At 38.8% G+C, this 13,669-nt stretch overlaps 1 protein-coding gene across 1 annotated transcript in view; it reads right to left on the bottom strand.

Annotated features, from left to right (window-relative positions):
* Positions 1–5,977: 5,977 nt before the first annotated feature.
* The window catches only part of LOC134628857 (B-cell receptor CD22-like), a 28,568-nt gene continuing 20,876 nt past the window's right edge, over positions 5,978–13,669 (bottom strand). The window contains exons 8-9 of the mRNA XM_063475643.1: positions 6,309–6,465; positions 5,978–6,224 (exon numbers count right to left, since the gene is read on the bottom strand). Of these exons, the coding sequence (XP_063331713.1) occupies positions 5,978–6,224; positions 6,309–6,465 (404 nt within the window). The remainder of the gene's footprint in view (positions 6,225–6,308; positions 6,466–13,669) is intronic.

The raw sequence follows: 13,669 nt of genomic DNA, 5'->3' as shown, positions 1-13,669 counted from the left end.
TGTTGAATTGTGCTATATAAATAAACTTGCCTTGCCTTGTTCTTCCTGTGCCTCCATGAGTTCTCTGCAGGTACTCCTGCTTCCTCCCACAGTCCAAAGACAACCAGTTAGTGGGTTTAGGTTACCTGTGATCCTAAATTTGCTGATAGGTGTGAGTATGAAAGGCTGCCCGTCTCTCTGTGTTAGGCCTGCAACAGACTGGTGACCTTCAATAGTGATACTGTCAGTGCGCCCCAGGGTGGCTGTGGCTACAATGTAGCTTGCCATCACCAGTGTGTGAATGTGTGTGTGAATGGATGGATGACTGGATTTGTAAAGCGCTTTGGGGTCCTTTGGGACTAGTAAAGCGCTATACAAATACAGGCCATTTACCATAGATAGCACTGCCCTTTGACCCTGAATTGTAGACGTAGAAGACAATGGATGGATGGATATTTACACTCTTATAAATAGTTTGTTTCTAATGTTAAAATGAATCTATACTGAGCTTTGACTTTGTTCACTCTTCAGTTTCACACAAACAGCAGTCGTTTAATTATTGTGAAGGAAAACGACACAATGTGCTTTTCTCTCCTCTCTGTTCACAGCCGAGTTGTGAAACCACGTAAAAGCAGAACAAACATGCAGACAGTGAGAAAACTCTGTAGAACAGCTATAGCATAACTGTAGATACCAACATACAGAGGACATACAGATTTATTTGTACAGTAATTTAATATAAACACAGAGTGTTTTATAGATTGACAGAAAGAGGAATATAAAGACACATTAGAAACAAGTGAAACATGTTTACATGTATACAGGTCATGACAGAAAAACAAGTAAAACTAAAATTGTTTCCATGTTCACAGATGTCTGGTCATTTATTACATGTAGTTGGCAAAAATACATGTTGTTTCCATTTCAACCTTCTTAAAAGTAATGTTTAGTCTATAGAAACGTTTGGTCAAAATAAAAAATAAATAAATAAAAATAGAAAAATCCATAACCTGGAATTTGGACCCACAGCATCCAGAAAAATGTTGATTTTTCACAAAACCAACGTTTTTAATCCTAATTCTTTGCACTCTGTTCTGATTTTAAGCCTGATTTTAAAGACTTAATTCAACTTTGCTACATTTGTCTTTTACAACAGTGAATGTAAATGTCGACACACAGTACCTGACACAGAGAGAACGACGACAACAAATCCTCTCACTGCTGTATTTAATCTCATAGCTGCTCCTCTCATCTGTCTGTGTGACTTCAGAGACAATAAAACATGTCAGCAGGTAAATAATGTATCCAGGAATCAGACCCATCAAAGAACAGTTCTACTTACAAATGTGAAGGACGTTGTCTAAAGATTTCTTTTGCTGTGGTCTGCAGGCAGATAAAGGAAGTGTTTAAATATAACAGCTTCCTTCCTGTTCACAGTAGGACAAATGCAAGTAAACACAGAAGTTAAAACCTGCTATTAATCCACTTTGATTATCTTCACTCGTTCAATGAATAATAAAGATAATGTTGTTCTCAGCATGTGCTCTTTTTCTTTAACTTGTATGAACTGATTCTTCTGTGGCACTGAAGTGGATCAGTGCAAAGAGCATTGGTGGGATGATGGATGCAGACAGTGGAGTCCTCAGTACTGAAGCAGCAACACTAAAGTCTCACCACTGGGGGAAACTGAAACAACAGAAACTCAAAGAAAAAGATAGAAAAACATTTTATGGATGGTTGATTTTTAAAAAAGCAAACAAATTTCTCTGATTTAAAATAATACTCTGAAAATCATGAAAAACAGGAAATTTTGTTTAACATAAGAAGCAGTTTCAACAAATGGTCAGTGTGGACAAGTATTTAAAGACTCCAACCTTCCTGTAAGGTTCCCTTTTTTCAAAATCCACACTGCTGTGGTGGATATCAGTTTTCCATGGTTCTCTTTGGTCAGTGACTCTCAGAGATCCATCTTCTCTTTTCAGTGACCTGAACATGACTAAAAGTCCTCTGACATCCTCAGGGAGTGAAGGATTTTACCAGTGTCACCTACATTCAGGATTGAACCAGAGTTTTGATTCAAAATGATCATTGGAACTGTTTTACTGAGATACCTTTCTGCTGTGCTCTCCAAGTACAAGAAAGAAATCCAACTATTATAAAATACCAGCTTCCTTCCTGTTCACAGCACTCATATGCAGATGAGCCAACTGAAAATAAACAGAAACCAGATGTGTCACTAATTTTGTATTTCTTGGTGTGAGAACCAGAGCAGTTTCTTGCTCTATGCAGATGGACAGGAAATGAGTTCAGCTTTGATATGTTTGATAGCCATTTAATGTCTTCATGTGTTTGTCACACAGTGGAAATTTATATTTATCTATCATAATTGGTTTTATTCTAATTTTAGTGTTCATTTGTGAGTATAGTTTTATTTGCATGATTTTATTGTTTTTATTGCATGTTTTCACTTTAAAAAAAAAAAAATATATATATATATAAAACATTGTTTTAATAAACTGTGGACTGGCTGGGCATGGGACAAATTGGCTAATAGCCGGCACCTGTTGAGGCATGGGTGTGTCCTGAGGGGCCAATCAGCTGTGAAAGGACCTAAAAGGAAGCTGTTTGAGCACTGGAGAGGAGGCCCTGATATGAAGAAAATAGTGATGTGTCATGCGTGAAAGCATTGGCTCTAAAAGCCGATGCTTTGTTGTGAATAAGAAGAGCCAACTCCCATCAAGTGAGAGCGGCTCCCCATTTTTTTTAACAAGGTTTGTCGTGTTGCCACAGTATTTAACTGTTTTCACACATACATTGCACAAAGCATAATTTCTATGTTAAACGTAAATGCAGTTATGATCTGTGAACAAAGTCAAGATTGCATGTTTTGTGGTCTAAAGTGCCTCGGGTTTCTCACTGGCTCAGGTTCATGCGGAGCCGTAGCACGCACATGAATGAGAGGCGGAAGGCGATTGTAGTTTGAGTTTAATTTTCTCTGTATGTCATTTTTACGATAAAATCAAATGTAATCAAATTAGATATTGATATTTTCATATGGGAATTGATCCTGCAACATGAAACGCTGGTATTGGAAGTATCAACATTTCAGGATCACATCACTACCCCTCAGTCAGTGAGTGAGACAGCTTTAAGGAGGAGAGTGCGAGTGTGTGGCAAAAAACACATAAATTATGTGGGTCGCAAGTAAAGGTGACATGGGCCCCGAGATTGAGACCCCGGCATTAGAGCCTCTTAATGCGTGTTTTGTTTGGGTTTCCATCGGCATGGAATTACCAGAAATAGAGAGGGGACAGCCTGACACAGGAAAAGACCGCCGTGTAATCCCTTTAATTTCAACAAAGTGACTGTATTTATAATAACACCTTTTTAAACGGAATACAGTTACTCATATTTTGTATTTTAAATACGTTATGCTGGTACATGTATTCCGTTACACCCCAACCAAACATTGTTTGTCGGCATAAGTAGGCAAAGATGGTCTAAACAGCTAAAAATGACTTTCTGTTATAACATTTTCCTTATTTTTTTAATCCCCTTTTTAAAAATATCCTAACAATCACAGGGTGAGAGGCCCCCTCCACTATCTCAGCAGAAGGACTCACTGACACAGAGGGAAGCTTTGGAGAAGAAGCATCTGGAGGAGGAAACATGAACATATTTACAAACTGGTTGGATTTTTAGAGCACAAAATTTGTTAAATGTACAAGACTTTATATAAACACACAGTGAGAAGTGGAGCCTCAACAGGAAATCTGGCACACTGCTAAGTTTTCTAAACAATTATAGATTTCTTTTCTCAAAATGCAGGTGATGACAAAAATGTAAAATATGTTTGAACCTAAACTGTTGGAAATTTATCAAACAAGAATGTCTTGAATGTGTTGGAAAACATAGAATAATGTCTCTGATTGAGACATCAATCATGATGAGAGGTGAGTTTTTAATATTATCATTATGTAAAAAAATAATATAAGTTATATTATTATATATAATAATATACTGCATAGATCTTTAATGTTTATTAGGCTACATTTTTAATATACTTTACACAAAATGCTCGTTTGTTTGGTGTGAGGGACCGAGTTGAAAAACAGGAGGAGTCCCAGGAATTATTAGAAAAATATGGTTTTCATTTACTTAACCCCCCAAAAAATCATATTTACAAAAGTAATAAATGTTGAGCTCATAAAAGAGGTCAAAGAAACAAAACTGAACTCAGGCAAAGACAGCAAACTTAACAAACCAAATGACTGCGAGACTTGTAGTCAAGACCGCCTAAACCGAGACCAAGACAAGACCAAGTCGAGACGAGACCGAGACCGAGACCAAAAAAAACACCTAACTTTTGTGTGCTGTTGAGGACTGACATGGCAGTACTGACTGGCCCCACAAAGTCATCTGACAAAACAGCGAACACCTCCAACAACTGTCTAAAGAATGGGAAATATGTAACTGGTTTCAGTTACACTTTATATATAGATAAAATTGTAACATCAAATTGAAGATTATAAACTTGAAATTGCATCATGTCCCATTGTAGTAGCACTAGCCAAATTATACTGTATGATATCAACTTCCCTGAAATGGATTAGGCCCGTCAACACAAAGTGATATGCAGATGTTATTTAAAAGTCAATGGTCACATTTATTTAGTCAAACAACATCATTTTAAGTAAAATTCTGTAATCAAACAATATAAAGACATGTGCACACCTCACATTAATCAAATGCAAACTACAAATATTACATACCAATATAAATTGTGCATTAATAAGAATAAGAACAAGTGCTTAAAAGATTCTGACATCTTGATGTCTTCAGTGGCATGAGATTACAACACACTGCCAATTGTTCAGTAGGGCAGGAACAATAGAACACAGACATTATGAACAAATAACAGATATCTTATGAACAAATATTATGAACAAAAAATATATAATGAACAAACAGCATAGCTCACAGAGCTCAGAGAGGAGGGAGAGAAAACAGTTCACATTTTAAAACAGTGATTGATTGCACTTCAAGAAAACTAAAGATTGCAACAACTTATAGCCTAGCCGTGCGCGGTGGGGTCTCATTAGAATGCCTCCTCTACTAAAAACTCTCCCAACTGGGGCAAAAGAGGCAGGGACAGAGAGGACCTTCAAGGCAACAGTGTGTAGACTGGGGAAACGCTCTTTGTTTTTTGACCAAAAGGTGAGTGCATCACAGTCACAGTCATTTATGCTGTCTAGGTGCTTGCTTATTTGTGCATCAGTGCTCGAGTTGTGGCTTGTGCTGCATTGCAACCTAAATGCCTTGTAGCGTGAAAGAAGACATTGTTTTGGGGGTGGTGCTGAGTCACTATCCGATAATTCTGTGTCTTCTTTTGTTGGTGCTGCAGGTGCATCTCTGTCTACCTCTGCGATCAAAAGGTCTGGAAAAGGGTGCGCACGCACGCACACACACACACACTCATACGCACACACACGCACACACACACACACACACACACACACACACACAGGATTAGACAGGATGCTTATAAAACCAAAGACAGTGATAATAAGTGCAACAATAACAATAAATAATTATTATTATACAGCCACCTGTTAATGACTTTTTAAGGTAATCTCTGAACCTCTTCAGTGCTGGTCCGGTTTCACCATTTTGGACATCCAAATCTACGCAGGTCAGTCCAAACTGGGGGTCGAGCATGGTGGCAAGGAAGTAGATCAGGTGGCTAAACGGTTCCTCTGGATCCTCTTCATCCATGCAAATCTGCCTGAAAATTCCAGAGAACCGTCTCTCTAAGGGTCTTTTCAGTGCCCTGACTATAGTTACGACCTGGGGCATTTGCACTTCCATCTTTATAAGATGATTCTTCAAGTCGAGGAACCACCATGCTAATAGTCACCTGATGATCACCTTCTGTAAGGTCTGTTGCCTCCGAAAAAGGCTCAAGCCAAGCACAAAGGCCTTTCAGCTGAGCCCATTCTCACGCTGAAAACACTAAATTCTCTGTATCGCTGCACATTTCAGTGATGGCCCTGTGGTCAAGTCTGATCAGAGCCTTTAACTGTCTGTAGGTGCTATTCCAGCGGATGTTGTTTGCTGCTGGGATGGACTTATTGGAGCCAAAGTGTGCCTCAAACAAGTCTTTGTGTTTACTACTGCTGTGCCGCAGGGTTGTAAACTTGCTGGCTTTGGCTCTAGCTATTGCCTTTACCTCTTTCATCCCATCACTGATTACGAGTTGCAGCGAGCGGGTGAAGCAAGAAAGATGTTCAGCCGTTGACCATGGATCAGAATCTTCTGCATTCTCCTACATTGTTTCATCATCGAGGTCATCCCTGCTGTCACCTTCAGGGTGCTCTACTTCTGGCATCCTGACTTTAAAGGCCCGCTTCATATTGGATGGATTATCCGTCAGAATGTAGCTTATTTTATGGCCAATGCCATACTCCTCAACTATGTTGTCAAATGCTGAGGTGATTCATTCGCCGCAGTGCTTCCCTGTGAAACGTCTACAGTCAAGCAAAAATGATTGTAAACTGTAAGAGTCCTTGTTCTTGCAGGCAACATGAGCGGTAACTCCCAGGAAAGATCGAAGCCTCCGGTCAGACCAGAGGTCTGTTGTTATTGCTGCATTTGGCTGGATTTCCAGGGCTTTGATTATGTCACCCTTCACTTTAGTGACAAGGTGAAGTATCAGCTTCTCTGTCAAGGTGGTCCTAGACACAGGTGTGTATATGCTGTATTTGCAGGACAATCAGGAAGTGTCTAAAATGTGGATTCTCAACGATAGACAGGGGGAGAGAGCATCCAACTATAAGGTCCCGGAGGATGGACTGGGTGATGGCCTGTTGCCTGGGTGAATTTGGGGAAAATAAGTGGATGCTTGGAGCAAACAATGATAATTGAGGCTGTGTGGGATTGACCGCTATCACTGATGTTGCAGATCCTGCTTTGTACTCCAAGTACCTACAAAACAGGGAAATAGGAATCTGTAAAACATCTGTTTCTATTCAACCACAACAAACTACTGTATCTTACAAGCACAGTAATTTTAAATCTATCAATGAGGGCAGATCTTTGTATACAAAATAACCTATTCCAATCCAGTGTGACACATTTATAGATCATTAGGCACAACTAGTAATAATGAAAATACTGGGGTGTTCAGGGTTGCAAGACCTTAAATAACAAGAACAGAAAAACAGTTGAATGAAATCTACAAAAGACAAAATGTCTGTGCATTAACTTTGCATATTGCATTAAGCCTCCTCATGTCAGTCAGCTATCAGACACAGCTGTATTGACAAGAAATGAACTACTGAATAAAGTCTGAAGTTACACCAATACAAAATAACTGTCTAATAATGACATGTTGCAGTAGCCCCTACACACTGGACTGGTTTTGTAGGGCAACATAGTAGAAAACATCTAAGAAAGTCATAGTCAAAGATCCTTAAGTTCGATTTTAGAACTTTAGGACTCAGTTTTGCCATCCGTGCTATCTGGACCAAAGCCATAGACTGCTCTGATCTGGGCTTCACTGTTGAGAATGCCGCTGTTAGCCTAGCAATGTTAAAGGGACACTCTTGAAACGCCCGTCCTTCCTTGCGAGTCAGCAACCACATAAATATGCCCATTAAAGTCGACAACAAACCACACCATACCAGCTCTTAAAGTGCTCTATCTGAAATGGGTTCGATATGTTTCTGCTCAGTGAATTCACCAAAATACCTAAAGTTAGTGAAAACTAGGTAGGTAGTAGGTGATAGCCAGTGCTAGTGCTAGCTACCTGTACATAGCATGTAACGTTAGTTACAATCTTCACAAGTTAAGTCTGCAGAGACGGTTGCAAAAAATCTGTCCCTAAATAATTTATACCGCTTGAAGAACACATTATAAATAACAATATTACATGAACATGACCTGGTCATCTGAGGTTGGAAAGGTAGGCAAAAGAGTTTGAAAATGGAAAGATGGCTACTGGCTAGCTTACCTTTGAGGGTGTTTGCACTCCAGGTGTCTGGTGAAGGTTGAAGTAGTCCCGGCTGTATCGGTCAAGGAGACTTTGCAAAATCTGCATTTTGCCGAATGCTTCTTTTTGCATTTACCGAAAACTCTTTGTGGTCTATGAACGCAAATTTTATGACAGACGAAGTCGCTGACATTTCTGTAACTTACTGACCTGGCATACTGCTCAATCTATTGCATTTAGTTGTGTTTGGGGGGTGCGAAAGGCAAAATAATAATATGCCACAATATAGAGGGATTTGAGCATAGCGAGCCACTGTGTGTCGCTGTGTGAGAGCTGAGCAGTGAAAAGGAAATTAAGTGAGGAGCCGGCTCTCGCTCAATGGGAGTCGACTCTTCTGATTCACTACAAAGCACTCTAAGCACGGCTCTTAGAGCTAAAGCTTTTGTGTTACATTGGGTGTCATGGATACTGTTGACTCCAAATCTCCCGACCACTATGTTGATCTGAGACAGCAAAACTGAGACAGCGAGACCAAGACAAGCCCGAGACCAAAGTCTGTTGAGACCAAGACAAGACCAAGACAAAAGTCCGTCAGAGACCAAGACAAGACTAAGACCACGTAAAAGTGGTCTCGAGACCGGTCTCGAGATATCCAACTCTAATGACTGCCCAAACAAACATAACTGACCTAAACATGAAATGACGCACAAGGGTATATATAATGGCTGATCAGACCATAGTGACACACAAGGGATAACTAAACAAAACACAATTGTAAATAACAAACAGTGCAGTATCGTCTGGTTTGTTAATAAACTAAACACCAAAGAAGAAAATCAAAAACCACTAAACCCTAAACTCACAAAGACAAAGGTTAGTCAAAAATCAAAGTAATGAAGTGGTATGAATACATAAGTAAACTAAATGTGCGCCCTTAGAAATAGAACAAATGTATCCAAACCAATCAATAAAGTTATTGGAAACTAAAGTGTTTTACTGTGTTCAAATGAAGAAATGAAAATACAAGAGTTACCGACTTTAGAGTGTGGCCATGGGTTTGGCCATCACATTTGGGAATATCTGGATTATTGATGGTTTGAATCCTGTGAACATTCCTGGATATCTCAGAGCCAATCATCAATAAAACTTCCTCTTTTTAAAACAGCAGCACTTTGAATCAACAAGAAGCCCAGAGTTACATGGAGGTAACATGCAGGATCATATGTCCAGGCTCCACATGTTAGTAAAGTGTGTTGAATAAGCAGAAGAAAATACAGAAGAGTAGAAGATGTTTCACTCAGAATGTTCTACTTTATTTGATCACTTTCTGCTGTGGTCAAATTGTGGAAATCAGGTCAGTGAAACTAGACATCCTTCCTGTTCACAACATTAATATGCAAATCCCATCATACTAAAGTAATTGTAACGTATGTATATCTGTGTATATATAACCGAACTCGTCCTTGACAACTGCTTCTTTGTCCTATAATCTACATAGTGTATCAACATATATAACTTCTATAAGATGATTGATTATAATATTTACTTCAAACAAAATGTATTGTTTCTGCTTCTGTGTATTTTTATATAGAAAAACCATTTATATCACTCTGATGAAGTGTTAAGATTACTGAAAAATCAGGTGTTATTTAATTGTTTGTTAAAAAAGTTGATAGTTTAAAAAAAGTCAATTTCTTTGTGCAGTTTAATGAAATAAATGTGATTATGATAATAATACATCAGGACAGTAGCGGTTTTTGATACGGGCGACACGGGCGGTTGCCCGGGGCAGCATCGTGGTGGGGGGCGGCATCACGGGCATCGGCACAAAAAAAAATAAATAAATAAAATTGCTCGTACTCATGCTGCCCAGACATCAGCCAGTGCATATTGGGAATGGCATAGGCACCGATCGGTTTTCTATCGCCCATTTGCTGGGAGTAAGGGCGCCCTCCGTTTGCGAGGTGCGCCTGCTGCTTGCAGCACAGGGAGGAGAGGGCGGGGCGGCGGGGGATTCTCTGGCCGGCTGGAGCAGCATCTAATAACCAACTCGCAAAATAAAACAATATTTTTTTTTTAAAAAAAACAACAAACATGAAAACACCAGACATTATGACTTATACATACAGACTTATAATTTGCACCGATGTTTTTTCGAAATTCTATACGCGAAAAGTGAGCGCGAGAGCCCTCTGTGCGCCTGCTCGCTGCTGAAGTCAAAGTAAACTTTATTGTCGTCTCCGCTACATACAGTACAGTATATAGAGAGACGATACAACGAGGCTCTAACACTTTAAAATTCATAATTTACAGTTTGATGATTTAATATCTCACACACAACCTGTCGAAAGGGGAGGGGGGCGGTGTTGTGCCAAAAACTGATTTCCGGTATTTGCCAAAAACTGATTGCTCATATTTAAACTGCTATAAATAACTTGTTGGGCTATAATATGTTAAACATATGTCAAATGCATCCCTTATGGATGACATAAAGTAATCTTGAGCCACAAACAACATTCGTGTAACAAGGTAGAAGCCGCAATCAGTTTTTGCCAGTGACTTTTATATAACCTTTATTTATGCAGTTAAAAAAAAAATCTCATTAACATTAAAAATGTCTTTTGTAAGAGTAAGCTGGCCAACAGGACAGCAGAAATGCCAGCAAATATTACAATAGTTCTGTAAAAATATTTTGAGTGGGGATAAAGGACCGGATTGGTTATAATCAGAATCAGAATCAGAATACTTTATTGATCCCTAGGGGGAATTATTTAATGTAAATACATGTAATACATGTAAGTTAATGTAAGTACAATAACACAGAGTTGTAAAGATACTTGAAAAACAGATAATTTTTTAATTCTATATGTAACCCCTTTGTAAACCCTGTTCACTGAAGTCTATTTACGAACATACGTAAAGATATTACACGTAAGAAATACACAGAAACATTGGAAATCAGTTTTTGGCAGACAATCACTTTTTGGCACAACACCGGCTGCTTCCAAATAGAGCACATTTCATTCATAATGATGTAAATCCAAGCCCATTATGTATTCATGATTTGAATCCTGGGTTGTGTGAAATCCCAGAATACACCTTAGACAAAGTGAATCTATGAACTAAGGTGTAGGTCTGTTAGGTTATGTTGTGGTGATCCTCGAGTTGGGGGATTTGTGTTCATACTGGAGTGCAAAATTAAAACCAATGGAAGATGGACAAGAAAAGTTCAAAGCCATCAGGTGCTCAGTTTAGAAAAAACAGAAAAGAAGGGGAGGAGAAACAAGCAAAAGATACAGGTAAGCAGATGTGTCATTGGATAATGGCAGGTCATCCTGAAACAATCAGAATCAGAATACTTTATTAATCCCTAAGGAAATAATGTGGGTTACAGTTGCTCCAAGAGCAAATGGTAAAAATAGTAACAGTAACAGACTAAACTCCAAACAATACATTATGTTACAGATTTTAATATTAATTAGTCATTGTCAGTTGTTGATTCGTCCTGTTCTCATTGTATGACGAATTATGATGGCTGTTTGGTAGCCGTTTGCATACAACACATACTGTCTCTTTCTTCATATGTATGTGTCTGTGTGTGTGTGTGTTTCTCTGGTGAAATTCAGTATGGTACCGACAACAGTTTTATGTTAATGTACAATCCTTAATATGTTTTATATGTGTGTATGTGTGTGTGTGTGTGTGTGTGTGGGGGGGGGGGGGGGGGGGGGGGGGGGGGGCGCAGAGGGAGTGTTCACCCGGGGCGCCAAACAGGCTAGGACCGCCACTGCATCAGGATATCAAACATCAGAAAACAGACTATGATAATCATGTTTGATTACATACGTGTATTTTTCTACAAGTGATAAGAAAAGAAAAACAGCAGCAAAAGATTATTTTGGTTTGTGAAAATGAGAACTAGCTCCAGTAGCCACCATGCTGGCTAAATTATGATGCTCACTGAGTGAACAGACCAAACCTCCCATGATGCAGCTTCTTTCTGCTAATGGGAATTATGGCTTTGTTGACCAGATCTTGTTGACTGCAGGGTGCAGTCTGGATGGATCCTCTTCATCAATGACTTTTGGTTCATAGACATAAATTAGTTGATTCTGAGTATGCAGCATGAAATTATATTGTGATGGTGGAAAAAAAAGCTTAAAAACAGAAGAAGAATGCTAAAGCAGGCACTGTATTTCCCAGATATTTAATTTGAATCTTCTAGTGAGGCTCATCGTATTATGTGAGGAGCTGCTCACCACAGGGCTGTACTTTTAAATTTATTTTAACAGCGGTGTAACACAGTAAACTCAAAAAATTGAAAGTAAGTGGTTTTTATATTAACAAGAGTCGAACTTGTAATTTGAAAACAAAAAAAAAAGATTTTATGTTTCTGTGGTGAGCGTAATTAAATCATGTACGATCTGCATGAAGTTCAACAACTTAAAGATTGTTACATTTATTCTCGTTGAGATGATGTGATACAATCTAAGAAGACTGATTAGTTGCCTGGACTCTATGTTCATTCAAATAGTTTTCAGTTTTTAAGTGTGACTGTATGTTCCTCCATGTGTCTGTGGGGCTGAACTGCTGTTGCTGTAGAGAGGATCTGCCTGGTTTTTAGAGAAGTGGATGCTGGCATACTGAAGATCATCCTGTTCCTGTGGCTCCTCCTGATCAGAGAGACACTGCACAGAAAAAAATGATCTTAGCTAAAAATTTAGCATGTGATAAAATGCAATTACATTATAGGTAGGGAGACAAGGAAAAAACAAGAATTGTTTCTCAGTGACACTTCTATATTAGAATGGTAAATGATGATGTTTTTTACTGCAATTATATTTCTACTTTCACCTGTTCTTTGTTGTCTGCTCTGCCTTCAGTCTTGGATGATTCCTTGGAATTCCTCTTTTTTCTGAGGAGTGAAATGATAATGAACAAAAGAACAACACAATGACTGAAAAGTAAAAGTTTAATGTGACAGATCTGCTCACCGAATCCAAAGGAAGACAGGGAGGAATGTGACAGACAGGAGAACAGCAGCAGTTACTCCAGCAGCTTTTATCTTCTTTGCTCCTGATCAAGATCAAAATAAAGCACTAATAGTTAATTGAGTATTCCATAACATTCGACCTGTGTATGGCCTGAACAGTGTTGGAGTTTTAGGCTAGAGAAGCCAAGTTCTTGTCTAGTGAAAAATAAAAATAGAAATCTATTTAAACACACCAGAGTAAAGTGATCTCACTCTGTTAATCTCAAACAGTGTTTTATCATAAAATTTCTCTCATTTCAGTTGTCTCAATGCACTTTATACTGTAAAATACAAATCCTACAATAAACATTCAACCTTTACAGTGGCAGCAGTTGGCTATTGTCTCTGGAAACAGGGTTAACTGGGCGTGCCCCTTATTCCACTGAAAACTGTAGCACATCTTAATTTCATAGCTTCACTTGCATTCGATTAAAAATCACTTCAAGCTGAGTGGCCTGCAGCTTTATCTGGCTGGGTGCACATGGGCATTATGGATAAATCCCTGGTTTTTAACAGGAGGTTAAAAATGTAACTGGCTCTGCTTTTAGTATTCTGAGATCAGTTACAATCTGCTTTTTGCATGGAAACAGGGCTAGCATTAGCAATAAACATGGTACTTGTCATCGTGATAGATAAGTTACAATGTTGATTCTTAGGACTCTTTAGCA

The sequence above is a fragment of the Pelmatolapia mariae genome, linkage group LG6 (assembly GCF_036321145.2).
Source record: "Pelmatolapia mariae isolate MD_Pm_ZW linkage group LG6, Pm_UMD_F_2, whole genome shotgun sequence".
In the NCBI taxonomy this organism is placed as follows: Eukaryota; Metazoa; Chordata; class Actinopteri; order Cichliformes; family Cichlidae; genus Pelmatolapia; species Pelmatolapia mariae.
Note: the sequence above shows the minus strand (reverse complement) of the source record. Positions and strands in the feature narration are given on the sequence as shown.